Source organism: Nerophis ophidion, linkage group LG20, assembly GCF_033978795.1.
Source record: "Nerophis ophidion isolate RoL-2023_Sa linkage group LG20, RoL_Noph_v1.0, whole genome shotgun sequence".
Taxonomy (NCBI): Eukaryota; Metazoa; Chordata; class Actinopteri; order Syngnathiformes; family Syngnathidae; genus Nerophis; species Nerophis ophidion.
Genome location: NC_084630.1, coordinates 20,997,264 through 21,025,023, shown reverse-complemented (window position 1 = coordinate 21,025,023; position 27,760 = coordinate 20,997,264). Strand labels below are relative to the sequence as shown.

Sequence of the window (27,760 nt, the reverse complement as noted above, 5' to 3'; positions counted from 1 at the left end):
CCATCCGGGAGGGACTCAAAGTAAAGCCGCTGCTCCTTCACATCGAGAGGAGCCAGATGAGGTGGTTCGGGCATCTGGTCAGGATGCCACCCGAACGCCTCCCTAGGGAGGTGTTTAGGGCACGTCCAACCGGTAGGTGGCCACGGGGAAGACCCAGGACACGTTGGGAAGACTATGTCTCCCGGCTGGCCTGGGAACGCCTCGGGATCCCCCGGGAAGAGCTAGACGAAGTGGCTGGGGAGAGGGAAGTCTGGGTTTCCCTGCTTAGGCTGTTGCCCCCGCGACCCGACCTCGGATAAGCGGAAGATGATGGATGGATGGATGGATAAATATATATATAAACTATATATGTATATATATATTTATATATTTGTGTGTATATATGTCTATATATTGATTTATATACGTGTGTAAATATATATGTATGTATATATGTGTATAAATATATGTATGTATATATATATATGTCTGTATATATATATATATATGTGTATAAATATTTGTGTGTATATATATATATGTATGTATATATGTGTATATATATATATATATATATATGTCTGTATATATGTATATATATGTATAAATATTTGTGTGTATATATATGTATGTATATATGTGTATATATATGTATATATATATGTATATATACATACGTATATATATACATACATATAAGTATGTGTATATATATATAATGTATATATCTATATATAAATATATATAAAATATGTATACATATATACATGCATAAATATATACACATATATATATATATAAATATATATACACAAACCCCGTTTCCATATGAGTTGGGAAATTGTGTTGGATGTAAATATAAACGGAATACAATAATTTGCAAATCATTTTCAACCCATATTCAGTTGAAAGCACTACAAAGACAACATATTTGACGTTCAAACTGAAAAACATTTTTTTTTTTGCAAATAATAATCAACTTAGAATTTCATGGCTGCAACACGTGCCAAAGTAGTTGGGAAAGGGCATGTTCACCACTGTGTTACATCACTTTTTCTTTTAACAACACTCAATAAATGTTTGGGAACTGAGGAAACTAATTGTTGAAGCTTAGAAAGTGGAATTGTTTCCCATTCTTTTTTTATGTAGAGCTTCAGTCGTTCAACAGTCCGGGGTCTCTGCTGTCTTATTTTACGCTTCATAATGCATCACACATTTTCCATGGGAGACAGGTCTGGACTGCAGGCGGGCCAGGAAAGTACCCGCACTCTTTTAATACGAAACCACGCTGTTGTAACACGTGCTGAATGCGGCTCGGCATTGTCTTGCTGAAATAAGCAGGGGCGTCTATGAAAAAGACGGCGCTTAGATGGCAGCATATGTTGTTCCAAAACCTGTATGTACCTTTCAGCATTAATGGTGCCTTCACAGATGTGTAAGTTACCCATGCACCCCCATACCATCACAGATGCTGGCTTTTGAACTTTGCGTCAATAACGGTCTGGATGGTTCGCTTCCCCTTTGGTCCGGATGACACGATGTGGAATATTTCCAAAAACTATTTGAAATGTGGACTTGTCAGACCACAGAACACTCTTCCACTTTGCATCAGTCCATCTTAGATGATCTCGGGCCCAGAGAAGCTAGCTGCGTTTCTGGATGTTGTTGATAAAAGGCTTTCGCTTTGCATAGTAGAGCTTTAACTTGCACTTACAGATGTAGCAACCAACTGTATTTAGTGACAGTGGTTTTCTGAGGTGTTCCTGAGCCCATGTGCTGATATCCTTTAGAGATTGATGTCGGTTTTTGATAACAGTTCCGTCTTAGGGATCGAAGGTCACGGTCATTCAATGTTGGTTTCCGACCATGCCGCTCACGTGGAGTGATTTCTCCAGATTCTCTGAACCTTTTGATGATATTATGGATCGTAGATGTTGAAACGCCAAAATTTCTTGCAATTGCACTTTGAGAAACGTTGTTCTTAAACTGTTTGACTATTTGCTCACGCAGTTGTGGACAAAGGGGTGTACCTCGCCCCATCCTTTCTTGTGAAAGACTGAGCATTTTTTGGGAAGCTGCTTTTATAGCCAATCATGGCACCCACCTGTTCCCAATTAGCCTGCACACCTGTGGGATGTTCCCAATAAGTGTTTGATGAGCATTCCTCAACTTTATCAGTATTTATTGCCACCTTTCCCCAACTTCTTTGTCACGTGTTGCTGGCATCAAATTCTAAAGTTAATGATTATTTGCAACAACCAAAAAATGTTTATCAGTTTGAACATCAAATATGTTGTCTTTGTAGCATATTCAACTGAATATGGGTTGAAAAGGATTTGCAAAACATTGTATTCTGTTTATATTTACATCTAACACCATTTCCCAACTTATGGAAACGGAGTTTGTCTTTATATTTATATATAAATTGCAAAAACTTTGAATCGGGAATCGAATAGTCACCAATCGATTTTTGTTCGTGCCCCTACAAAATACTACCTAAAAAAGTCAACCAAATAAAAAATGTTTTAAATGTTTTTTTATTTAAATAATTTTTTGATTAAAAAACTAATTGTCACTCCTACATATTTTCCATACTCTCTAATACTGCACACAAATACTTTGCATTGGATTCTTTAAGCACATCGATCATCTCACGTCACACTGCATCTTTAAGACATAAATAATGTACGGAAAAAAATAACAATAAAAATGGCAAACAAAAGAATAAGAGTGAGCAATATCTAAAATCAAAAGGAACATGTAGTTCACATAAATATCCTTTTTCCTGAGGTGTTGAATATAAAAATAGGACTAAATAATAATTCTAGCCAGCAATCTTCTGTTCCCACGTTACAAGACGTGCACCACAATAAGTCTTTTGTTATCAAATGAAAACGCTAACCAACAAATATGAAACTGGAAACTACCTTTGGTACGTGTCCATGTGTTCCAGTCCCACGCTGGGGTGTGGGCAGGACTTGGTGCTGGGAGACCTGGAAGTCACCTGCCGGCTACAAATACACAACCATCCACAGGAGAGTACAAAGCAGGCTGAGAGGACAACTCACACACTGGACACTGTATCTTCCGGATTAAACACACTCAGTCCAAATCCATGTTGGTGATGAGAAAATAAATACAGTTTTTCAAGGAAAACAACCTGCTCCAGTGACTTCAGACACCTCTACTTTAAGAGGTTTCAGTTAGTTTTACAACAAAAAAAAAACATAAATATAACATTTCATGTTCCCTACACTTGGGGTCCAAAGAGTAAACAGAGTCTTGTTCACACTGCTTGGTCAAATCAAGCTTCTTTTTTTTTGCCCGTATGACCTCCATCCGATTTTTTCATGTCAATGTGAACAGTGCAAATCCACATTTTTCAAATCCCACCTTTTTTGTATCAAGGCTTATCGGGTCACAATCATGCAAGAGATCATTCAGTAGTCTAGGAGGCCGATCACAGATACTTGGAGCCAATATTTGAGGTAGTTTCATGCCAGCCCACTGATTTTCTTTCAGATACCCAGTAAAATTTTGGTCGGCATCTGTCAGGTTCAAACACCGATGACGTCTATTCAACGAGACAAGAAGCAAGGAATCAAACAGAGACAGAATTCAATTTGGCTCACCCAACACCGTCACCGCCGCTTGATTCCCCTCTGCAGTGATGGACAGCTGAGTAGCGCTCGAACTCCCCGTCACCCCACATCTGTTGCGAGTTTTTGTGATTATATGTTAAGATCCCCGCCGCTCGTATCTTACATTATTTGGTTTTGAGTAATTTGTGTTTATCTTCTTGATTCTTGGACGCATCCGAGTCTTAGTTTGTACACTTCCTGGTTTGTTTTTGTCACCATGGCGACTTGATTTGTGCACCTGCCTTGGTTTGCACACCTGGTTTTGATTAGCGACTCTATATTCACCGACCTGTTTCATTTACTCGTCCTGGTCTCGTCAAGTTTGCTACACTCTTTGATGTTTTCGTGGACTCCTGACTTTGGTAATAATACGTTTTGATGCTTGCTAGCTTCCACGCCTAGCCTCTTTGTGTTCTGAAGTGTTTACTCGCTAATGCTTTCGCGCTTAGCCACCTTCTGTTTCCCTAGCTCACACGCTAGTAGATGTTTGTTTGCCTTTTTCCTTAGCACCAGTGTTTCTTTGTTATTAGTCTGTTTGTAGTTAAATAAATCTGTTTTCTTACCTGTACGCCGTGTCATTGTCCGACTGCATCTTGGAAGAAGCACCCCTTGCGCACGATGCCACGAAGATGTAACATTATATGTAACATGTTTATGTGTGTTATGGCAAATTAGTTTTTTTTTCCCCTTGGACTCAGTCTGGACCCCCTCCCGAGGGTCCAGCCTTTGACTGATATTTTAAACTCTTCCTCCCTTTCCCAATATCACCTTTTTTCCACCTTTTTTAAGGAGCATAAGTGGCTGATCCGTTGGCGGTTCTGTTCTTGTCTTCCTGCAACGTATGTCTGCTCTTAGTCCGAAAATGTCATTTCAGTTCTTATGTTTTGTACATGTTAAAGAATGGACGATAATAGGGCATCCTGAATCCATAAATTAGCCACACCGATTTACAGGCCGCACAGTTCAAAGCGTAAGAGAAAAAGCAGCGGCTTATAGTCCAGAATTTACCGCATTTTGGTTCATAAAATGTTGACTGATTGCACAAAATCATTGAAATTGCCAGGAGTTCTAGAATTGAAGTCTTGTTTAGCTCCATGCGGGTCAGAGCGAGTTCACATTAGACCTCCCGTTTTATTTTATTTTTGTATTGCCGACGATTACATAAAAAGATGGGACTTGAGAAAAGAATCGGAACTGGACATGCTACCCTGCAGTGTGAACGTAGTCCTAGACTAGTGCTTTGCTGGCAAAAACAAACCCCCTCCCCACGCAGATCCTTGATGTCAGAGCGTGCTTTCATAGGTCACCGGTGTCTCCTCGTCCTCATCGCCACCGGCCGCCGAACCTGGAGGAGACGCAGAGGGGACAGAGACATTTGGTGCTGTGGTGTTCCTCATAGTTGTCACCTTCAAATACTGTACAGGTCTTATTAGGGGCCGCAATGTCCCTATTGGTACAATAGGGACAGAGGACCCTATTGTATTTCGTACCATAATTTGACCCACTAAACATGCTTCAAATCTCACCAAATTTCACACACACATCGAAAACCTTCCCAACTTATTAAGCAACCAAACCCCAAAAATCAAAATTGCGCTCTAGCACCCCCTAGGAGAAAAAAACAAACAAAAACAGACTGTTTGTAACTTCCGTTAGCAATGTCGTAGAGACATGAAACAAAAACCTCTATGTAGGTCTGACTTAGACCTACATTTCATAATTTTACCTTCTAGGGCAAAAATCAACAGAAAGTTGGCAAAAACCCCTTCAAAACTAAATTTTCCTAAAAAAAGCTATTTTTGCATCTTTGAGCTGTAAATTGACCCCCTTAAAATGTTTCAAAACTGCAAACTAAAAAAAACAAACAAACCCCAAAACTGAAAATTGCATTCTAGCGCAATTTTGGAATACAATACAGAAAAAACTGCTCCTAGGAAGAAAACACAGACAAAACTGCTCTTAACTTCCGGTAGGAATGCCGGAGAGACATGAAACAAAAACCTCTATGTAGGTCTCACTAAGACCTACATTTTAATAATTGACATTCCTTAGCAAAAATCAACAGCAAGTTGGCAATTACCCCTTCAAAACAAAAGTGTTTACCAGGAAGCGGGAGTCATTTAATGACTCATATTTGACACACGCAGCTACGGTATATTAATAAAACATTGCTGCTTACTGTTCTTTTTAGCATATTCAATAGCTTGGACCTTAAATCTTACTGAATATCTCTTCATCTTCTTCCCTTTAAGTGATTTCAAATGATTGAAATCAGCCTCATCCATTTTGAAAATGACGACGGGTAAAGTGTCACTCGTGACGTGGCGAGTTTGACCCGGCGAAAATTCTAATTATTTGGCGAAACGAGTTTGACCCGGCAGAACTCCTGAGCCGGCAGTAATTCTAGGCAGGCACATACTATATACCCAGCAGCAATTCAAGGAAATACGGTATGTCTGTTTCAGTCACTATGTTATTTAGTCACGACACTAATTACAACTTGTGTTCACATCCACAGGAACCACATGGGTTAGCCTACTCTATACAGTATTTATAACCTTTCTAGTGTTCACTTCACAGTCACATCTAGTTATTTATATTATTTACACATTTGGTTCATTCACACATGACTTTCCAAATGATTCAACCATTCAATGTCAACATATAAACAATAGAAATAATGAACAAAATGTAGCTACTGTCTTGTTGTAAAACACCAATGAAAATGAAAGTTAGCATTTAGTCAGGCTATACTGTAGCAAAAGTCCTCACATGTCTGCCACAATCATATCACATGAATGTTTTATCCTGACTCATACATTTGTCCAAATGATGCCAAGTAGGCGCATTGTGGATTTCCTGGACGTGGTCTACATCGCTAAGAGAAACATCTAAGGAAAAGATCCCTCTGCCATCTTCTAATAGTTTTTTAACATTTAAATCGCTTGCTTGAATATTTCCTCTTCTCTTCTCCGACTTGCTCATCGTCATTTGGGATGCCTGTTGAGATTTCACTTCCTGGTCCCATGACCCGCCCTATCTTGCCTCTGATTGGCCTGGCCCTAACGTTTTGCCCTAATCTTAACCAATCGTGACCAGTGTTGGGACTAACGCGTTACAAAGTAAGGGTTACACCGTTATTTTTGGCGGTAACCAGTAGTCTAACGCGTTATTTTTTATATTCAGTAACTCAGTTACCGTTACTGCATGATGCGTTACTGCGTTATTTTACGTTATTTTTTATGTAGTATCGGCTAGAAACTGAGAAAATCTGAGTGTGTTTTATTGGAGAGCTGCGATGTCGTCCTTCTGAATATTCTTGTGTCATAAGGGAGAGAAGAGGCGTGCATTGTGTGTGTGAGTGTGTGTGTGGGGGGGGGGGGGGGGGGGGGGGCGTGTCTGTGTTTACCAACAAGACATCATGGCGGAGCCGAAGCCAAGTTTCTTAACATGGAGATATTCTCACTACTTTTCTTTTGTCGAGTACAAAGAAAATAATATTTTAGTTAACTGCAAGTTGTGTCTTGGATCAAAGATCACATCTACTGCCCAAAAGAGCAATTCAAATCTGCTGAAACAGCTACAAAAGCAACATGCTTCCACGAAGCTGGTAAAGAGAGACACAGACTCCGATGCCACCGGCTGGATTTTAAAGGATGGACTGCAAGCCGGGACAACGTTGATAGAGCCATAGCATAGTATGTGCTAGAAGACATGCAGGCTATTTCTACAGTGGAGTCCCCAGCTTTCAGGCAGCTAATTAGCATGATACCGGCGTCAAACAGCAAATGGCACGGAAAACATTTTCCAGGTTCCTGGACACAGTGGACAGTGAGTACATAAACATGGTAAGGGAGCTAAAGAAAACACTCCAAACTCTGCCTCTGTTTATCATTCAGCATTGAAAGTACACACACTCTGTTAATTCTCATATATACTCTTTCATTCTAGACTTCTAGAGTGTTTGATTATCACATCACTCTAAATAGACTATAAAGTTCACAAACACAAAGAGGGATTCTAGTGGGCCAGCCCAATCTTTCCTTATCTCCCAATTAAAACTGTGGAAATGCGTAGAGTGTTCTGGGCTTCAGTACAGTGTTGATCTCCTGAAGACATGATTTTATTTCACAATTCCTTGAGAGAAAAAAAGGGGGGATGTTGCAGCTTGCTGCGGGGTCGTTCTCCCAGGAAGGCAGATGCACTCCTCGGGACATGGCATTCAGGTAAAAACATGATTTAATTTTAACTAAAAAAATATACAAACAAAAATCGCTCACAGCGGAGGCACAACTTGGGCTAAAGAACAAAGCTAACGCATAAACAGACTAAGAACATAAATCAAACAAAACTTACTTGGCATGTGAAGTGAAGTGAATTATATTTATATAGCACTTTTCTCAAGTGACTCAAAGCGCTTTTTTACATAGTGACACCCAATATCTAAGGCATGAAGCACAAAACTATAGCAAGGCATGAAACAAGTCAGCACAGGGCGACTGACTGGCAAAGACGAGCTTAAATGCTGCCTCTGATTAGTGCTCGGGAAGCAGGTGAACGGTCATTTTGTCCACCAGAGACAGGTGGACAAAATGAGTAACCAAGGAAACCAGACAAGGGAGTGGAAAAAAAAAACAGGAACTTAAAGAGTCCAAAGGACAAACAGCACATGGTCAAACAAAAACATGATCAACAGACATGACATTTTATTTATTATTGTTTAGCTTCAGAATAACAATGTTATTAAAAAGAATAATAGACTTGTTATACTCTAAAAATGTTGGTCTTACTTAAAAATGCACGCAGTTAGTTGTATTCAGTGTTAAATAATGTGATATGGCTCTCACGGAAATACATTTTGAAATATTTGGCTTTCATGGCTCTCTCAGCCAAAAAGGTTCCCGACCCCTGTGCTAGAGAATGAAGAGTGCTTGAAACTCCGCATGTCAACATCTCAGTTCGGTGCCACACCCACAAAATGCCCCAGCAACCATTTCCACATCAACACCGTATGAAAAAAATAGTCAACAACAGGAGGAGATAACGTCCGCAGGAACCTACCACATAGTGAAGGACATACACTATTTGATTTCCTATTATGCAGCTCATTTTTATTTGACACTTATGCGAATTTGGAGCCGAGTCTCAATTTAAGTTGCAAGTGGTCGACAGTAGAGGTGCGGCACTCTTTCATCCATGATCCCGCACCCCTGGTGCAGGAAATGGATGACAAAGTTGTCAGTACAGAGAAAGGAGAAGAAGCCAAGATAAAGGTCATGCATCCCAATCTTGGAGCTAAACCGGGAGATTCAGATTTTCTGAAAAACGAATTCAGAAAGGGCTAAAGTATTTTGATTCTGGCGATTACAACATGGCCAAGGCCAAAATGAAGAATAAACACTTGCCATCAGCCCCAACAGAGAAGGCTCAGATCACAGGTGGTCACATCCCGACACCTCAGGACCTGCCTCAGAGAAAGACCTCTATTGCGACAAGCAAACTGGCTGAGAGATGAGTGTTTTTGTAGCTTTATTATAGCTCGGTATAGCTCGTTTGGTAGAGCGGCCGTGCCAGCAACTTGATGGTTCCAGGTTCGTTTCCCGCTTTGGCCATCCTAGTCACTGCCGTTGTGTCCTTGGGCAATACACTTTACCCACCTGCTCCCAGTGCCACCCACACTGGTTTAAATGGAACTTCGATATTGGGTTTCACTATGTAAAGCGCTTCGAGTCACTAGAGAAAAGCGCTATATATAAATATAATTCACTTATATATAAATATAATTCACTAAAATACCTTGTGTGACATCATGCACAAAAGTGCACTTTATTTGTTTTAAACGATTGTAGTGACGTTCAGTACAAAAAGTGCACTTTAATTTAGTGTTGTTTTGATATGTCATCTTAGTGACATCATGCACAAAAGTGCACTCATAGCTTGTTTTAAAAAATTTCTGACAATCTTGCTCTTTTTTTGGAATTGACATGAATGTTTGTGCCACTGCTTAATAACTGTTTAATAAATACACTTTTGGTCAATTGACTTAGTTGTGATTTCCCTCTCTGCATGAAAGTTTAAAAATAGCATATATGAATGCAGTATGAAGAAGAATGTTTTAATGTAGACACATATAATCATCATACTGCTGTGATTATATGCATCAAGTGTTCATTCAAGGCCAAAGAAAATATGGAGATATATATGGTGTATCCTGACATGGCCTAAAAATATCGAGATATCAAAAAAAGGCCATATGGCCCAGCCCTACATGCCTGTATCAGTAGTTGTACCGACAGTATTTGGTCGGTACTTACTTGTATAAACGTACCAAATTGGGTATCAATCGCTAAACACATGCGTTATGTGATTTATATATTTCTGCTATCGTCGACATGCTGACAAACAGAAAGGGTCACCTTAGTGCAGAACACTCACAGGGTAAGTAAGTACACTTTAGTTGGAGGTTGACTGGGTGGATGTGATAGTGTAAATATGTAAATGTAAACGGAATACAATGATTTGCAAATCATTTTCAACCCATATTCAATTGAATGCACTACAAAGACAACATATTTGATGTTCAAACTCATAAACGTTTTTTTTTTTTGCAAATCATAATTAACTTCAAATTTCATGGCTGCAACACGTGCCAAAGTAGTTGGGAAAGGGCATGTTCACCACTGTGTTACATCACCTTTTCTTTTAACAACACTCAATAAACGTATGGGAACTGAGGAAACTAATTGTTGAGGCTTTAAAAGTGGAATTCTTTTCCATTCTTGTTTTATGTAGAGCTTCAGTCGTTCAACAGTACGGGGTCTCCGATGTCGTATTTTACGCTTCATAATGCGCCACACATATTCGATGGGACACAGATTTGGACTGCAGGCGAGCCAGGAAAGTACCCACATGCTTGTTTTATGAAGCCACGCTGTTGTAACACGTGCTGAATGTGGCTTGGCATTGTCTTGCTGAAATAAGCTGGGGCATCCATGAAAAAAAACGGTGTTTAGATGGCAGCACATGTTGTTCCAAAACCTGTGTGTACCTTTCAGCATTAATGGTGCCTTCACAGATGTGTAAGTTACCCATGCCTTGGGCACTAATGCACCCCCATACCATCACACATGCTGGCTTTTCAACTCTGCGTCAATAACAGTCCGGATGGTTCGCTTCCCCTTTGTTTCGGATGACACAATGTCGAATATTTCCAAAAACAATTTGACATGTGAACTCGTCAGACCACAGAACACTTTTCCACTTTGCATCAGTCCATTTTAGATGATCTCGGGTCCAGAGAAGCCGACGGCGTTTCTGGATGTTGTTGATAAAAGGCTTTCGCTTTGCATAGTAGAGCTTTAACTTGCACTTACAGATGTAGCGACCAACTGTATTTAGTGACAGTGGTTTTCTGAAGTGTTCCTGAGCCCATGTGGTGATATCCTTTAGAGATTGATGTCGGTTTTTGATACCATGCCGCCTGAGGGATCGAACGTCACTGTCATTCAATGTTGGTTTCCGGCCATGCCGCTTACGTGGAGTGATTTTTCCAGATTCTATGAACCTTTTGATGATATTATGGAGCGTAGATGTTGAAATACCGAAATTTCTTACCATTGCACTTTGAGAAACGTTGTTCTTAAACTGTTTGACTATTTGCTCACGCAGTTGTGGACAAAGGGGTGTACCTCGCCCCATCCTTTCTTGTGAAAGACTGAGCATTTTTTGGGAAGCTGTTTTTATACCCAATCATGGCACCCACCTGTTCCCAATTAGCCTGCACACCTGTGGGATGTTCCAAATAAGTTTTTGATGAGCATTCCTCAACTTTATCAGTATTTATTGCCACCTTTCCCAACTTCTTAGTCACGTGTTGCTGGCATTGAATTCTAAAGTTAATGATTATTTGCAAAAAAAAAAAATGTTTATGAGTTTGAACATCAAATATGTTGTCTTTGAAGCATATTCAACTGAATATGGGTTGCAAAGGATTTGCAAATCATTGTATTCCGTTTATATTTACATCTAACACAATTTCCCAACTCATATGGAAACGGGGTTTGTAAATACATGGCTGTGGGATTGTAAGGAGGGAGAGAGTCACTCACTACTTGGACACAGCTGCCGGGATCTGAGCAGTGTTTACGTGAAGGACAACACTTTGTACCTACCTAAGAAAAAGGCGGATACATTCGGTTTGACTCGCTCACCACAGGCGGAGGTCTTTGGTTTCTGCAGCAGACAAGGACCACACAGGCCTATGATAAGAGCTCCCACGGGCGCCGTGAGGAGGATGGCGAGCACGGCCACGGTCAGCACGTCCATGCCGTACTTCTGCAGCTCCGGGTCCTGCTTGGTCCGGGCCGTGTCCAGAGCTGTGGAGCCGATAGCCGCCTGGTGATGGGAAACGCCATTATTTTTATTTTTTTTAAAGATTCAACAACCAAACCAACTTATTTGTTGTTGTTGTTGTTGTTGTTGTTGTTTTGAGAATACCTGCACTGTGGCTTTGGGCATCCACGCGAGCGCAATGAACACCTTCTCTCGTACGTTAAAGCCGGCAAACAGCACGCAGACGTAGGTGAAGAGGAGTCGAACCAGCAGGGCAATGAGCAGGGAGGCTATACCCAGACCTGCATAAGAGAACACCACACACATCATTCCCATTCTTGCTTTTTCAACATTAAAATTCAACATTTTTTTTTACTTATGTTGCGTTCGGACCAGATCTGAGGGAATTTAAGTTGCTGGTCAATCCCAAATTCTTTTGATGACACATAAGCTGATTTTAAATGATAACCCATAACAGAATAGGTATTTTGCAATTTATTCCAAAGCTTTGGAGAGACCAACCTAAAAAACAACACATTCAATTCGCATTGCCTAGTTGATCTGAAAACACTATGGAAGTGTTGTCTTTTTCAATATGCCAATAGTCCCCACCCTTCAGAGCGAATACACATATCTATTGTTTTCCTCAGCTGGAGACGGAAAGAGATAGGAAAAAGGAGTATTGCTACTCCTGCATTCCAAGCTCAAGGTAGTCCACAGTGTACCATCGGTCACGAGATAAAGAAAAGATAAAAAGAGTACGAGATGGAACACTAGCTATTTCAAATATGACTATAGAAAAGAAATAACTCTTAAATATGGATATATGTAGATATCTATCTCCGTCACTTACTAGATAGCGGAAAACAGCTAAAAGTCTACATTCCAATCTTGATGTGTTACTATTTCAAATCCTCTGGGGTCCTTGTCCTAACTGTGTATAATACTTCACTCCTCGGGATGTACTGATATTAAAATTATTTTATGAGATATTGTCAGCAAAACTATCACAGGTATAGATAGATAGATGGATAGATAGATAGATGGATAAATGGTACTTTATCGATTCCTTCAGAAGACTTCTCTCAGGAAAATTTAAAATGTAATTATTGTCACGGTATTGGTCAAAAAGTACTCTTTCATACTTGTAGCCAAGTTTTATTTAAACCTGGGGTCCCCAAACTAGTTAAAAAAAGTTGAATATCCATCCATCCATTTCTACCGCTTATTCGCTCTTGGGTTCGCGGGGGGCGCTGGCGCCTATTTCAGCTACAATCGGGCGGAAGGCCGGGTACACCCTGGACAAGTCGCCACCTCATCGCAGGGCCAACACAGATAGACAGACAACATTCACACTCACATTCACACACTGGGGACCAATTTAGTGTTGCCAATCAACCTATCCCCAGGTGCATGTCTTTGGAGGTGGGAGGGGCCTATCCCCAGGTGCATGTCTTTGGAGGTGGGAGGGGCCTCTTCCCAAGTGCATGTCTTTGGAGGTGGGAGGGGCCTATCACCAGGTGCAGGTCTTTGGAGGTGGGAGGAAGCCGGAGTACCCGGAGGGAACCCACGCATTCAAGGGGAGAACATGCAAACTCCACACAGAAAGATCCCGAGGCTGGGATTGAACCCAGGACTGCAGGACCTTCGTATTGTGAGGCAGACGCACTAACCCCTCTGCCACCGTGAAGTTTAATAGTTAAAACAAAAACAAAACAGTTTGAAAAAAAAGTTGAAAAGTTAAAAAGATTTGAAATAAAAGTTACAAAAAAAAGTTAAAAATACAATCAAATAATATTCCTTATTTTTTTAATCTGTCCTTTCTAATCTATTTTCTACTGCGTGTTACTCCTAACCGCTCAGGCAAATCATATTCAAATCACACGCCATTAGACTGTACAACTCCTCTCTGGGGCGGGGGGCCGGGGGGTACTAGGATGACAGGGGATGCAAAACAATAACAGTGCAATACGTTTTCATAACATGGTCACTATTGCCTACTTTGTCTTGTTATAGTCTTATTTTACTGTTGTATTTTTATTCCCATTGTTGCTTGTTATTTTTTATTCTTATTGTAATATTTCTCTATTTTGTTTCCATTTCAACCCCCATTATTTACTTTTTACTTTTTTTTAAATTGATCTCAACTCTGTACACTGCTGCTGGAATTGTATTTTTCCTGAAGGAACTCTTCCTTCAGGAATCAATAAAGTACTATCTATCTATCTATCTATTGTCTAAAAATGCATTTTCCCATCAATTTGGTCTGGCTATTTGTTTATTTTATTGAATTTTTTGAATCAGGGGTCCCCAAACTAGTTAAAAAAAGTTTAAAAGTTAAAATAAAAACAAAAAAGTAAAAAATAAAAGTTTAAAAATTTGAAAAGTTAAAAATAAGTTTAAAATAAAACAAAAAAAAGTTTATAAAAAATTGTCCCTTCTAATTTATTTTTTACTGCGTGTTACTCTCGGTGTCTCCTAACCGCTCAGGCAAATCATATCGTCTAAAAATCCATTTTCCCACCAATTTAGTGTGGCTATTTGTTTATTTTATTTAATTGTTTAAACCAGAGGTTCCCAAACTAGTTTAAAAAAAGTTTAAAAGTTAAAACACAAACAAAAAAGTTAAAAAAAAAAAAAAAGTTTAAAATAAAAGTTAAAACAAAGGTTAAAAATAAAATAAAATAAAACGTTTTTTTAAATTATTATTATATAAAAACTGTCCATTCTAATCTGTTTTCTACTGCGTGTTACTCTCGCTGGCTCCTACCCGCTCAGGCAAATCATATTGTCTAAAAATGCATGTTCCCATCAATTTTGTGTGGCTATTTGTTTATTTTATTTAATAGTTAAAATCAGTGGTCCCCAAACTAGTTAAAAAAAAAAAGTTTAAAAGTTAAAACAAAAACAAAAAAGTTAAAAATAAAAGTTAAATAAAAAAAAGTAAAAAATACATTAAAATAAATCGTTTTTTTTTTTTACTTATTATTTTTGAAAATCTGTCCTTTTTAATCTATTTTCTACTGCGTGTTACTCTCGGTGTCTCCTAACCGCTCAGGGAAATCAAATTGTTTAAAAATGCATGTTCCCATCAATTTAATGTGGCTATTTGTTTATTTTATTCAATAGTTTAAACCAGGGGTTCCCAAACTAGTTTTAAAAAAAGTTTAAAAGTTAAAACAAAAACAAAAAAAGTAAAAAAAAAAAAGTTAAAAAAAAAGTAAAAAAAAAAAGGTTAAAAATAAAATAAAATAAAAATTTAGTTTTTTGTTGTTGTTTTTTTATTATTATTTAAAATCTGTCCTTTTCTAATCTGTTTTCTACTGCGTGTTAATCTCGGTGTCTCCTAACCACTCGGGCAAATCATATTGTCTAAAAATGCATTTTCCCACCAATTTAGTGTGGCTATTTGTTTATTTAACTTAATTGTTTAAACCAGGGGTTCCCAAACTAGTTTAAATAAAAGTTTAAAAGTGAACACAAAAACAAAAAAGTTAAAAAAAAAAGTTAAAAATAAAAGTTAAAAAAAAAAAGAAATTAAAAAATAAAATAAAATAGAAATGTTTTATTTTTTATTTTTACTTATTATTTTAAAAAATCTGTCCTTTTTAATCTATTTTCTACTGCGTGTTACTCTCGGTGTCTCCTAACCGCTCAGGCAAATTGTATTGTCTAAAAATGCATGTTCCCATCAATTTTGTGTGGCTATTTGTTTATTTTATTTAATTGTTTAAATCAGGGGTCCCCAAACCAGATTAAAAAAAAAGTTATAACAAAAACAAAAAATTTAAAAGGTTAGAAAGGTTAAAAAGAAGTTTAAAATAAAAGTAAAAAAAAAACAAACAAAAAAAAACCGTAAGAATAAAAGAGGATAAAAATGTTTTTTGTTTTTTATTACTTATTTTTTTTAAATCCGTCCCTTCTAATCTGTTTTCTAAAATAAAAGTTAAAAAAAAAGTACAAAAAAAAGTTATAACAAAAACTAAAAACTTAAATAAAAAAAGTTTAAAGGTTAGAAAGGTTAAAAAGAAGTTTAAAATAAAAGTAAAAAAAGTAAAAAAAAAAAAAAAAGTTAAGAATAAGATAAAAATGTTTTTTGTTTTTTTCATTACTTATTATTTTTTTTTAATCTGTCCTTTTTAATCTATTTTCTACTGCGTGTTACTCTCACTGTCTCCTAACCGCTCAGCCAAATCATATTGTCTAAAAATGCATTTTCCCATCATTTATTTTATTTAATTGTTTAAATCAGGGGTCCCCCAAATTTTTGACTCGGGGGGCCGCAATGGGTTAATCTGTCGTTCATCCATTCACCCGTAGGCTAGTAATGCTCAATCTCAACAACCACAATGCACCTGCTCCCGCTCTTTTTTAACATCCGGTTGGCCGCAATGAATTGCTGTAACATGCAGTATCTTAGTTAACCTTTTGTTAGGCTACGAGGTACAAAACAACTCAATTCAGTGTCAGTGTTTCTCAAATAATCAATATTAAATATGTATGAATTAAATCAATTCCCTTTTAACTCTTTAATATTAGATAAATTAATAATATATTAATTCATCAGCAATTAAATCCAGTATACAAATTATGAATGATCATCACACATCAACTATATAACCTATAAGTTACAACACCTTTGTTTATTTACTTACTACTAAAAAACAAGTTGTCTAGTATGTTCAATATTTTATTTAAGGACTAAATTATATTTTGATTTCAATAAAAATGTACAATGTTTAATGTACAACAACATTTTCTATTAAAATAAAGCCAATTATGACTTTTTGTTGCCCTTTGTTTTCAAAAGTATAAATGTTATCAATAGTAGTACATGGGAGTGTGTTATGTCCATATGCATGCATGGCGCTCCGCTTATTGTCACGGAACAGAGTCAAGATCTCAGGTGTCTTTAAAGACGGGGCAAGGTGCAGACCTGAATTGTAGGTAAGGAACTGCAGGAAGTTTTACCGTGGTTTATCGTTTGTAGAAAAATTGTATGTAAATTATCAAAAAACTTTCCGTTCTCAGAGTTCCCCGTGAACGGACAGAAGCTGTCTTTGTTGCAACAAGCCCAAAGCTTGGAAAATTCTGCTGTGTACGATGGGAGGAGACGGGAGGGGGTTATCTATTGTCATCCAAGACCTGCCCAAGCTCGATCCAGGACCAGTCCAAGCCATTTTTTTCTTTTGTGTTAATGTGACCAAAAAACATGGCTGTTTACCTTTAGAAACAGCTGTTGTGTAAACAGGGAATATCCAAATAAAAGAGGAGACGTGAACCTTTTTTACGTCAGTGCGTGATGACACTACAAGGGTACAGGTGTACGCGTCTCTCCTCAGATTGAGCAAAATTGAATCCTGTCTCTGTTTATTTCCTTGCTTCTTGTCTGTTTTAATAGATGTCATCGATGTTCGAACCTGACATTGTTACATCCCTAATCGCTAGCGATTGCATCTGTCAACCGCACATCAACACAAGAATGCTGAGTTCAAGGTTATTAACACGTGTGTGTTGAAGTAGTGTTCCAGTGTGTTCTCACCAACTACTTGTCCTTCCAACTCCGACACTCGTATCTCCGCTCCGATGAGGCCGAAGAGAAGTGGCTGAAAAATATCCCACGCCCAGCCCACCACTTCCTCCACACGCGCCTTTGACACACACACACACACACACACACACACACACACACACACACACACTGGTTATCATTTGGAATGGGAACCAAGTTGCTGATCATGACTTGTGGGGACCACCCTTTCTACAGGTTGTGGAGGCATAAAAAATGGTGTAAAATGTCCACTGCCCAGTTAGCTCATACACGTCTTTAAATCTCTGGATTGATGAAGTAATGTGCTGATCATACTTACTGGGGACCCTTGGGAAAAAGAGTTAATATGGTTCATGCGGAACACATTTTTATAATTTTGCATAATTCACACAAATTTGTACGGGACTACTGAGGACCATTTAAAAAAAAAAAAGTTCAAATTAAATATGTTATGTTACAGCTATGTCTTATGGGCCAAAGCTTAAAAATCACTTGGGCATCTTCAGAATGGATCTGACTATCATTTAAAAAGGTTTCCCTTTAGGGGACCTGTTTTTTGGTCCCCATACCGTCAGAGATCCCCTAAAGGTGTAAACAGAGCAATGTCCCCATTAAGTCAGCATTGCAAGAACACACACACACACACACACAAAAAATGTTAATTCTGCTTGTCTATGAGTGTTAAAACAGACACTATAATAAAGTCTCTTGTGGACATTCGATAGCAGAAGAGGTCATCGTTACCTTTTCTGCACCCCATCCAAGACCAGCGAGGAATGCCAGTACGAGTGTGCAGAGACCTCCGGAGCCGGGAAAGCCCGCCACACCGCTGCCAAACACAGCAAAGACGGAGAGGCCGAGCACCAGGAAGGATCGCTTCATCACTAAGTGTTTCTACACGGACAAAACACAGTCAATAAGAACACATTTAGTGCATTTTTAAGCCCTCGAGGCAGACGTCTGCAGGGTTCACGCACATATGTGAAGTACCTCACAAACAACCCTCACATTAAAGCCGCCATTGTATTATTTCTTTTCAAGAGACAATACTATAGAAATGTGCAAAAAGTCATTTATTACAAAAGCAAATGATGTATTATGTTAATTAGTGTTTGAATAATTATATATGTTATCACACAACTCTTATGCTTAAAGGCACATAACTTGTTATCTTCCACTGCAAGTTAGGAGTTGTCTCGTCGTAGCTGTTTGTGTTTTTCAGCCTGCTAACAGCCAAAAATGGACCTCAAGTACATCAACAAAGATAAAGCAGACAAAGCAGAATCAGGGTGAAATCACAGGGCTTAGCACATTTCCAATTTGAGTAATCACGTTTTGTGTCTACTGGGGCTGCTTGCATAATATAAGACCCCTCCCTATAGAAGCAGTCTCAGCTATGTAACTCGGGAACTCCTGAATAAAATGGGGGGCGTGGGGGCTGTATGTCAGAGTGTGGTGGGAGACTGTAACTGAGTGTGCAGCTCCATGCGTTCTCCTCATGACCAAATTGAAATCCGTCTCTGCTTGATTCCTTGCTTCTTGTTCTGTTTAATAGATAGTTCTGTGCTTAAACCTGACAATTAGATTTTTTCTGTTCAAACTTTTCACAGCTAACATGGCAAGAAATTGAGTACCAACTAATGGTGCCGATATAAAGGAGGATAAAATCAGTCAAGAAAACTTCAACATGTTACCCTAAAAACACTTGTGTCATAGATCAGGAGTTCTTAAAGGGAACTACATGTTTTGGGGAATTTTGACTATCCTTCGCAATCATTATGAGCGATAAGAACACACGTTTTTTATTTTTACAATTTTAATGATTATTAAAAATGCTTGAAAAATTAGGGTTTTGGGAGTCACCGTTGTAGCCTTCAAAGTCTCTAAAACAACTTCAAAACCCTCGAGCAACATTTTATATACACACTTCAAGTATATATATATATATATATATATATATATAATGTAGTAACAGACACTTTCATAACAATACACACACTGCAAGTATATGTGTATATATATATATATATATATATATATATATATATATAAAATGTAGTAACATACACCTTTATAACAATATGTACAAACCCCAATTCCATATGAGTTTCGAAATTGTGTTAGATGTAAATATAAATGGAATAGAATGATTTTCAAATCATTTTCAACCCATATTCAGTTGAATATGCTACAAAGACAACATATTTGATGTTCAAAATGATAAACATTTTTTGTTGTTGCAAATAATCATTTACTTTAGAATTGAGTGCCAGCAACACGTGACAAAGAAGTTGGGAAAGGTGGCAATAAATACTGATAAAGTTGAGGAATGCCATCAATCAATCAATCAATGTTTATTTATATAGCCCCAAATCACAAATGTCTCAAAGGACTGCACAAATCATTACGACTACAACATCCTCGGAAGAACCCACAAAAGGGCAAGGAAATCTCACACCCACTCATCAAACACTTATTTGGAACATCCCACAGGTGTGCAGGCTAATTGGGAACAGGTGGGTGCCATGATTGGGTATAAAAACAGTTTCCCAAAAAATGCTCAGTCCTTCACAAGAAAGGATGGGGCGAGGTACACCCCTTTGTCCACAACTGCGTGAGCAAATAGTCAAACAGTTTAAGAACAACGTTTCTCAAAGTGCAATTGCAAGAAATTTAGGGATTTCAACATCTACGGTCCATAATATCATCAAAAGGTTCATAGAATCTGGAAAAATCACTCCACGTAAGCGGCATGGCCGGAAACCAACATTGAATGACAGTGACGTTCGATCCCTCAGGCGGCATGGTATCAAAAACCGACATCAATCTCGAAAGGATATCACCACATGGGCTCAGGAACACTTCAGAAAACCAGTCACTAAATACAGTTGGTCGCTACATCTGTAAGTGCAAGTTACAGCTCTACTATGCAAAGCGAAAGCCATTTATCAAATCCAGAAACGCCGCCAGCTCCTCTGGACCCGAGATCATCTAAAATGGACTGATGCAAAGTGGAAAAGTGTTCTGTGGTCTGACGAGTTCACATGTCAAATTGTTTTTGGAAATATTCGACATTGTGTCATCCGAAACAAAGGGGAAGCGAACCATCCGGACTGTTATTGACGCAGAGTTGAAAAGCCAGCATGTGTGATGGTATGGGGGTGCATTAGTGCCCAAGGCATGGGTAACTTACACATCTGTGAAGGCACCATTAATGCTGAAAGGTACATACAGGTTTTGGAACAACATATGCTGCCATCTAAGCGCCGTCTTTTTCATGGACGCCCCTGCTTATTTCAGCAAGACAAAGCCAAACCACACTCAGCACGTGTTACAACAGCGTGGCTTCGTAAAAAAAGAGTGCGGATACTTTCCTGGCCCGGCTGCAATCCAGACCTGTCTCCCATGGAAAATGTGTGGCGCATTATGAAGCGTAAAATATGACAGCGGGGACCCCGGACTGTTGAACGACTGAAGCTCTTCATAAAACAAGAATGGGACAGAATTCCACTTTCAAAGCTTCAACAATTAGTTTACTCAGTTCTCAAACATTTATTGAGTGTTGTTAAAAGAAAAGGTGATGTAACGCAGTGGTGAACATGCCCTTTCTCAACTACTTTGGCTCGTGTTGCAGCCATGAAATTCAAAGTTAATTATTATTTGCAAAAATAAATTAAGTTTATGAGTTTGAACATCAAATATGTTGTCTTTGTAGTGCAATCAACTGAATATGGGTTGAAAAGGATTTGCAAATCATTGTATTCCGTTTATATTTACATATAACACAATTTCCCAACTCATTTGGAAACGGGGTTTGTATTTACATGGCTAAATATAACCTCTGCCTTCTTCAATGAATACTTGTGTCTACTATGCTACTGTACAGTATATTAAAGGCCTACTGAAAGCCACTATTACCCACCACACAGTCTGATAGTTTATGTATCAATGATGAAATATTAACATAGCAACACATGCCAATACGGCCTTTTTAGTTTACTAAATTGCAATTTTAAATTTCCCGGGAATTTCTTCTTGAAAACGTCGCGTAATGATGACGTGTACGCTTGACGTCACGGGCTGTTAGGAAATATGAGCGCTACGCGCACACACACAGCTAAAAGTCGTCTGATTTAACGGCATAATTACACAGTATTCTGGGGATCTGTGTTGCTGAATCTTTTGCAATTTGTTCAATTAGTATTGGAGAAGTCAAAGTAGAAAAATGGAGTTGGGAAGCTTTAGCCTTTAGCCACACAAACACACGGTGATTCCTTGTTTAAAATTCACGGAGGTGAAACTTTACTATGGATCACAGCGAACATGGATCCCAACCAAATGTCAACCGGCATGTTTCGGTGAGAAAATTGTGGTAAAAAGTCGCTTCTTACCGGAGAAAAGCTGAGCTTGTGCCGTCCATAAAGCTGCCGTCGACTTCCCCGAGACACTGCGCGTCAACACACCCGTGGACATACACTTCCGACTATCAGGTACTGTTAAACTCACTGAAACACTAGCAACACAATAGAAAGATAAGGATTTCCTAGAAGTATCCTAGTAAATGTGTCTAAAAACATCTGAATCCGTCCCAATGCAATCACGTTTTTTTTTTTGTTTTGTTTTTTCTAGTCCGTCGCTATCAATATCCTCAAACACGAATCTTTCATCCTCGTTTAAATTAATGGGGAAATTGTCGTTTTCTCCGTCCGAATAGCTTTTTTTGTTGGAGGCTCCAATTAAAAACAATGTGAAGATGTGAGGAGCCATCAACATGTGACATCATTGTCTGCGACTTCCGGTAGAGGCAGGGCTTTTCTCCAGTTGCCAACTTTATCGTGGATGTTCTCTACTAAATCCTTTCAGCAAAAATATGGCAATATCGCGAAATGATCAAGTATGACACATAGAATGGACCTGCTATCCCTGTTTAAATAAGAAAATCAAATTTCAGTAGGCCTTTAATGTTGGTCATTATGGTGATAATTAAAGAGCCAAGTTTTTTCTGAGGTGGTACATGGTTAAAAATTTGATAACCACTGCCTTATCCCATTTAACTTTCAATAACTTTTCAATTTCAGGGACGGCGTGGCGCAGTGGGAGAGTGGCTGTGCGCAACCCGAGGGTCCCTGGTTCAATCCCCACCTAGTACCAACCTCGTCACGTCCGTTGTGTCCTGAGCAAGACACTTCACCCTTGCTCCTGATGGGTGCTGGTTGGCGCCTTGCATGGCAGCTCCCCCCATCAGTGTGTGAATGTGTGTGTGAATGGGTAAATGTGGAAGTAGTGTCAAAGCGCTTTGAGTACCTTGAAGGTAGAAAAGCGCTATACAAGTACAACCCATTTATCATTTATTTAATTATACCAAGCAGCAAAAAGGGCGCTCGCAGTGACAAAAGACGTGCTGGTCGCACTGCGATGTTGGATGACAGTCTTAGTGTTTACCTGGTCCAGGCTGGGAAAGTACTGAATGAGGAAGCCCAGCAGGATTCCAGCCAGGAGACCGCCGCCCACCTCCAGCACGCCCCTCAAGAGGTTGTACCAAGTGGAGCCTGCAAGCAAGAAAAGGGGATTTTTTAGGCACTTTGGAATTAAATATGTCAGCTTTTTGTGTAGATCGGGCATGTTACTTTCACAATATTACACTTCAAATTATGGAATAAATCTGAGAAGTTGTCTTAAGATTCTAGAAAACCCAAAACCAGTGAAGTTGGCATGTTTTGTAAATGGTAAATAAAAAGAGAATACAATGATTTGCAAATCCTTTTCAACTTATATTCAATTGAATGTAGCAAAGACAACTTGTTTAATGTTGGAATTGAGAAACTTTTTTTTTTTTTTCAAATAATCATGATCCTAGAATTTAATGACAGCAACACATTGCAAGAAAGTTGTCACAGGGGCATTTTTACCACTGTGTTACATGGCCTTTCCTTTTAACAACACTCAGTAAACGTTTAAGACACATTTTTGAAGCTTAAGCAACAATTTAAGTTGTTCAACAATCCGGGGTCTGCTATTTTAAGCTAGATAATGCGCCACATATTTTCAATGGGGGACAGGTCTGGACTACAGGCAGGCCAGGGTAGTACCCGCACTCTTTTACTATGAAGCCACGCTGTTGTAACACATGCAGAATGTGGCTTGGCATGGTTTTGCTGAATTAAGCAGGGGCGTCCATTATAAAACATTGCTTGGATGGTAACATATATTGCCATTTGTCTACATCGACTTCACATATATTCCTCGTTTCAAAATGTTTTGTTTTTGTTATAAGTTTGTTTTCCGCCCTTTTTTGTCAAACAAAACAAAACACACAAAATATGCAAAATCTTCCATCAAAAATATTTTTTAAGTGGAATATTTAATGTGACGTAATGGGAACATTGGATAGGTCAATAATTCATAATAACATTGATTTTGATTCAGTATTATGTTTTGAGCAATGACAGTTTGAAAAAAAAACAGCTTTGTTTTATTAGTCAACATTGCAACTTTTTTCTAAATTACATTTCACCTTTAAGCTTTTTTATTTCACTTTTTTTATGTTTTTGTTTGTTCTAAAATGTACTGTGGGCCTTTAAAACATTAGCTGTGGGCTGCAAATCCAATCCAATCCATTTTATTTGTGTAGCACATTTAAACAACATAAATGTTTCCAAAGTGCTGCACAACAATGTTAAAAACAATGTTCAAATATCCTTAGCTCCACCAATGACTGAATAAAAAATAAAACCAACATAACAAAAATATATATATGATTAAAAACAATTTTAAAAGGGTAAAACCAATCAAAACAATAAATAGAAATCAAAATTAAAAATAATTTATAAATAAAAACAGAAAACACAGAGGACCACACAACTCGCGTTGTGTTAAAAGCCAAAGAATAAAATGGGTAAAAAACAAAATCAGCGTCCTTTCTGATTACAATGCGTTGGGGGTGGGGGGTTTGGTGGTAGCAGGGGGGTGTATATTGTCGTGTCCCGGAAAAGTTAGTGCTGCAACGGATTCTGGGTATTTGTTCTGTTGTGTTTATGTTGTGTTACGGTGCGGATGTTCTCCCGAAATGTGTTTGTCATTCTTGTTTGGTGTGGGTTCACAGTGTGGCGCATATTTGTAACAGTGTTAAAGTTGTTTATGCGGCCACCCTCAGTGTGACCTGTATGGCTGTTGACCAAGTATGCATTGCATTCGCTTGTGTGTGTATTAAAGCCGAATATATTTGATGACTGGCTCAGTTTGTGCAGAGGAAAAAACCGACGTGACGACAGGTTGTAGAGGACGTTAAAGGCACGCTCACAATATCGTTGTCCGGGTGGAAATGGGGAGAAATTCGGGAGAACGGTTGCCCAGGGAGATTTTCAGGAGGGGCACTGAAATTCGGGAGTCTCCCGGGAAAAACGGGAGGGTTGGCAAGTATGTTTTAACCCCTTCTTAAACCTGGACGTACATTGAAAATACATGGAACCGTGACTCAAAATACCGGACATTTGAGACATTTACGAAACCCCGCCCGGACAGCCCTGCAAAAGAGGACATGTCCGGGGAAAAGGGGACGTATGGTCAGTCTAGCTTTATGTGCGCAACAGATGACTTTCTTCAGCTGCATTGTTAGCCACTTTGTACTTCAAATACATGCATAAAAAATGGAAAATGTGTTCCTTTCTTTAGGATCGTGAATGACACGCTTTTGTTCACGCTTAAAATTTTGCAAGCTTCTCTTATTTGTGTTGTTAAGCCAGGCAAAGGCACTTAAGTCTGGAATGAAGGCGGGCTCATTGCTCGCCAGGCAGACTAGGTCATGACGCCTTCTTTTTTTTTTTTTTTTTCGTGTGAAAATCGTGGAGCATGGAGTTTTACTAAAACTTGTAAACGTCACTAAAATCTATTAAAAAGACTGGAAAGAGCGAATCTTGCTTGTCACATGACGTGTGTCGTCATGGCGATGGCAGCATCTTCTCCCAGGCTGGGGGTGAATATTATTCCGTGGATTCAACTTTGTTCCACTTTAGACAGCCTGATGTTGGGAGTTGTGTTTAGTGCAAATGTTTGTGACGCAACAAGGCTTTCGAGGGGCTTAGTAACGCTGTTTGTGTGCATGGGGAAGACTGACAATTTGATAATAACTGTCTAAAAAAATCAACTGATTAGCGATATATTATACAAACCTGTTTCCATATGAGTTGGGAAATTGTGTTGGATGTAAATATAAACAGAATACAATGATTTGCAAATCCTTTTCAACCCATATTCAGTTGAATATGCTACAAAGACAACATATTTGATGTTCAAACTCATAAACTGAATTTTTTTTTTTGCAAATAATAACTTAGAATTTCATGACTGCAACACGTGCCAAAGTAGTTGAGAAAGGGCATGTTCACCACTGTGTTACATCACCTTTTCTTTGGGAACTGGGGAAACTAATTGTTGAAGCTTTGAAAGTGGAATTCTTTCCCATTCTTGTTTTATGTAGAGCTTCAGTCGTTCAACAGTCTGGGGTCTCCGCTGTCGTATTTTACACTTCATAATGCGCCACACATTTTACATGGGAGACAGGTCTGGACTGCAGGCGGGCCAGGAGAGTACCTGCACTCTTTTTTTACGAAGCCACGCTGTTGTAACACGTGCTGAATGTGGCTGGGCATTGTCTTGCTGAAATAAGCAGGGGCGTCCATGAAAAAGACGACGCTTAGCTGGCAGCATATGTTGTTCCAAAACCTGTATGTACCTTTTAGCATTAATGGTGTCTTCACAGATGTGTAAGTTACCCATGCCTTGGTTACAAATGCACCCCCATACCATCACAGATGCTGGCTTTTGAACTTTGTGTCGATAACAGTCTGGATGGTTCACTTCCCCATTGGTCCGGATGACACGATGTGGAATATTTCCAAAAACAATTTGAAATGTGGACTCGTCAGACCACAGAACACTTTTCCACTTTGCATCAGTCCATCTTAGATAATCTCAAGCCTAGATAAGCCAGTGTCGTATCTGGATGTTGTTGATGAATGGCTTTCGCTTTCCATAGTAGAGCTTTAACTATTGAGTATTTTATTGATTATGGGATAAGCAGCAGAAAATGGATGGATGATACTTTTTCGTCACTTATTGTTTGTCTTTGGTACACTATTTAGGCCATTGGTTCTTTGTTTTATTTTTGCAAAAATGTATACAGTATATCTATTTTTATATTGCTATTTTTATCTTTGGTATGAAAATTATTATGTAACAACATCTTTTAGTATTTTTTGGTTCTTTGTTGTTGCTATTTTTGTATTATGACAATTTATTATTGGATCATGTTGTACTGCATTTTAATCGTTTGTTCTGTGGTTGTGTGATGTTTTTTGCCTGGACCCCAGGAAGAATAGTCTCCACTGCGGTGTAGACTAATGGGGATCCTTAATAAACTAAATTAAACTAAACTAAACTAACTTGCACTTACAGATGTAGCGATGAACTGTAGTTAGTTGCAGTGGTTTTTTGAAGTGCTCCTGAGCCCATGTGGTGATATCCTGTAGAGATTGATGTCGGTTTTTGATACAGTGCCGCCTGAGGGATCGAAGGTCACGGTCATTCAATGTTGGTTTCCGGCCATGCCGCTTACGTGGAGTGATTTCTCCAGATTCTCTGAACCTTTTGATGATATTATGGAGCGTAGATGTTGAAATCCCTAAATTTCTTGCAATTGCACTTTGAGAAACGTTGTTCTTAAACTGTTTGACTATTTGCTCACGCAGTTGTGGACAAAGGGGTGTACCTCGCCCCATCCTTTCTTGTGAAAGACTGAGCATTTTTGGGGAAGCTGTTTTTATACCCAATCATGGCACCCACCTGTTCCCAATTAGCCTGCACACCTGTGTGATGCTCAAAATAAGTGTTTGGTGAGCATTCCTCAACTGTATCAGTATTTATTGCCACCTTTCCCAACTTCTTTGTCACGTGTTGCTGGTATCAAATCCCACTATGGACTGGACTCTCACACTACTATGTTAGATCCACTATGGACTGGACTTTCCCAATATCATGTTAGACCCGCTCGACATCCATTGCTTTCAGTCTCCCGTAGAAGGGGGGATTCCCCACATATGCGGTCCTCTCCAAGGTTTCTCATAGTCATTGTCACCGACGCCCCACTGGGTTGTGAGTTTTTCTTTGCCCTTACGTGGGCTCTGTACAATGGATGTCATTGTGGCTTGTGCAGCCCTTTGAGACACTTGTGATTTAGGGCTATATAAATAAACATTGATTG

At 38.8% G+C, this 27,760-nt stretch overlaps 2 protein-coding genes across 4 annotated transcripts in view; one reads left to right on the top strand and one right to left on the bottom strand.

The window, feature by feature from the left end:
* The window catches only part of cisd2 (CDGSH iron sulfur domain 2), a 40,643-nt gene extending 17,449 nt beyond the window's left edge, over nucleotides 1-23,194 (top strand). The window contains exon 4 of the transcript XR_009803127.1: nucleotides 22,581-23,194. The gene's annotated coding sequence lies outside the window, so the exon portion shown is untranslated. The remainder of the gene's footprint in view (nucleotides 1-22,580) is intronic.
* si:dkey-162b23.4 (sodium/hydrogen exchanger 9B2) overlaps nucleotides 2,501-27,760 on the bottom strand; it is a 64,932-nt gene continuing 39,672 nt past the window's right edge. For 2 of the 3 annotated variants that reach the window (XM_061880689.1, XM_061880690.1), the window contains exons 8-13: nucleotides 22,945-23,051; nucleotides 18,247-18,396; nucleotides 17,494-17,602; nucleotides 12,117-12,253; nucleotides 11,792-12,014; nucleotides 2,501-4,965 (exon numbers count right to left, since the gene is read on the bottom strand). In XM_061880689.1, the coding sequence (XP_061736673.1) occupies nucleotides 4,904-4,965; nucleotides 11,792-12,014; nucleotides 12,117-12,253; nucleotides 17,494-17,602; nucleotides 18,247-18,396; nucleotides 22,945-23,051 (788 nt within the window). In that variant the 3' untranslated portion in view covers nucleotides 2,501-4,903. The remainder of the gene's footprint in view (nucleotides 4,966-11,791; nucleotides 12,015-12,116; nucleotides 12,254-17,493; nucleotides 17,603-18,246; nucleotides 18,397-22,944; nucleotides 23,052-27,760) is intronic. The other variant, XM_061880691.1, reaches the window with a different exon arrangement.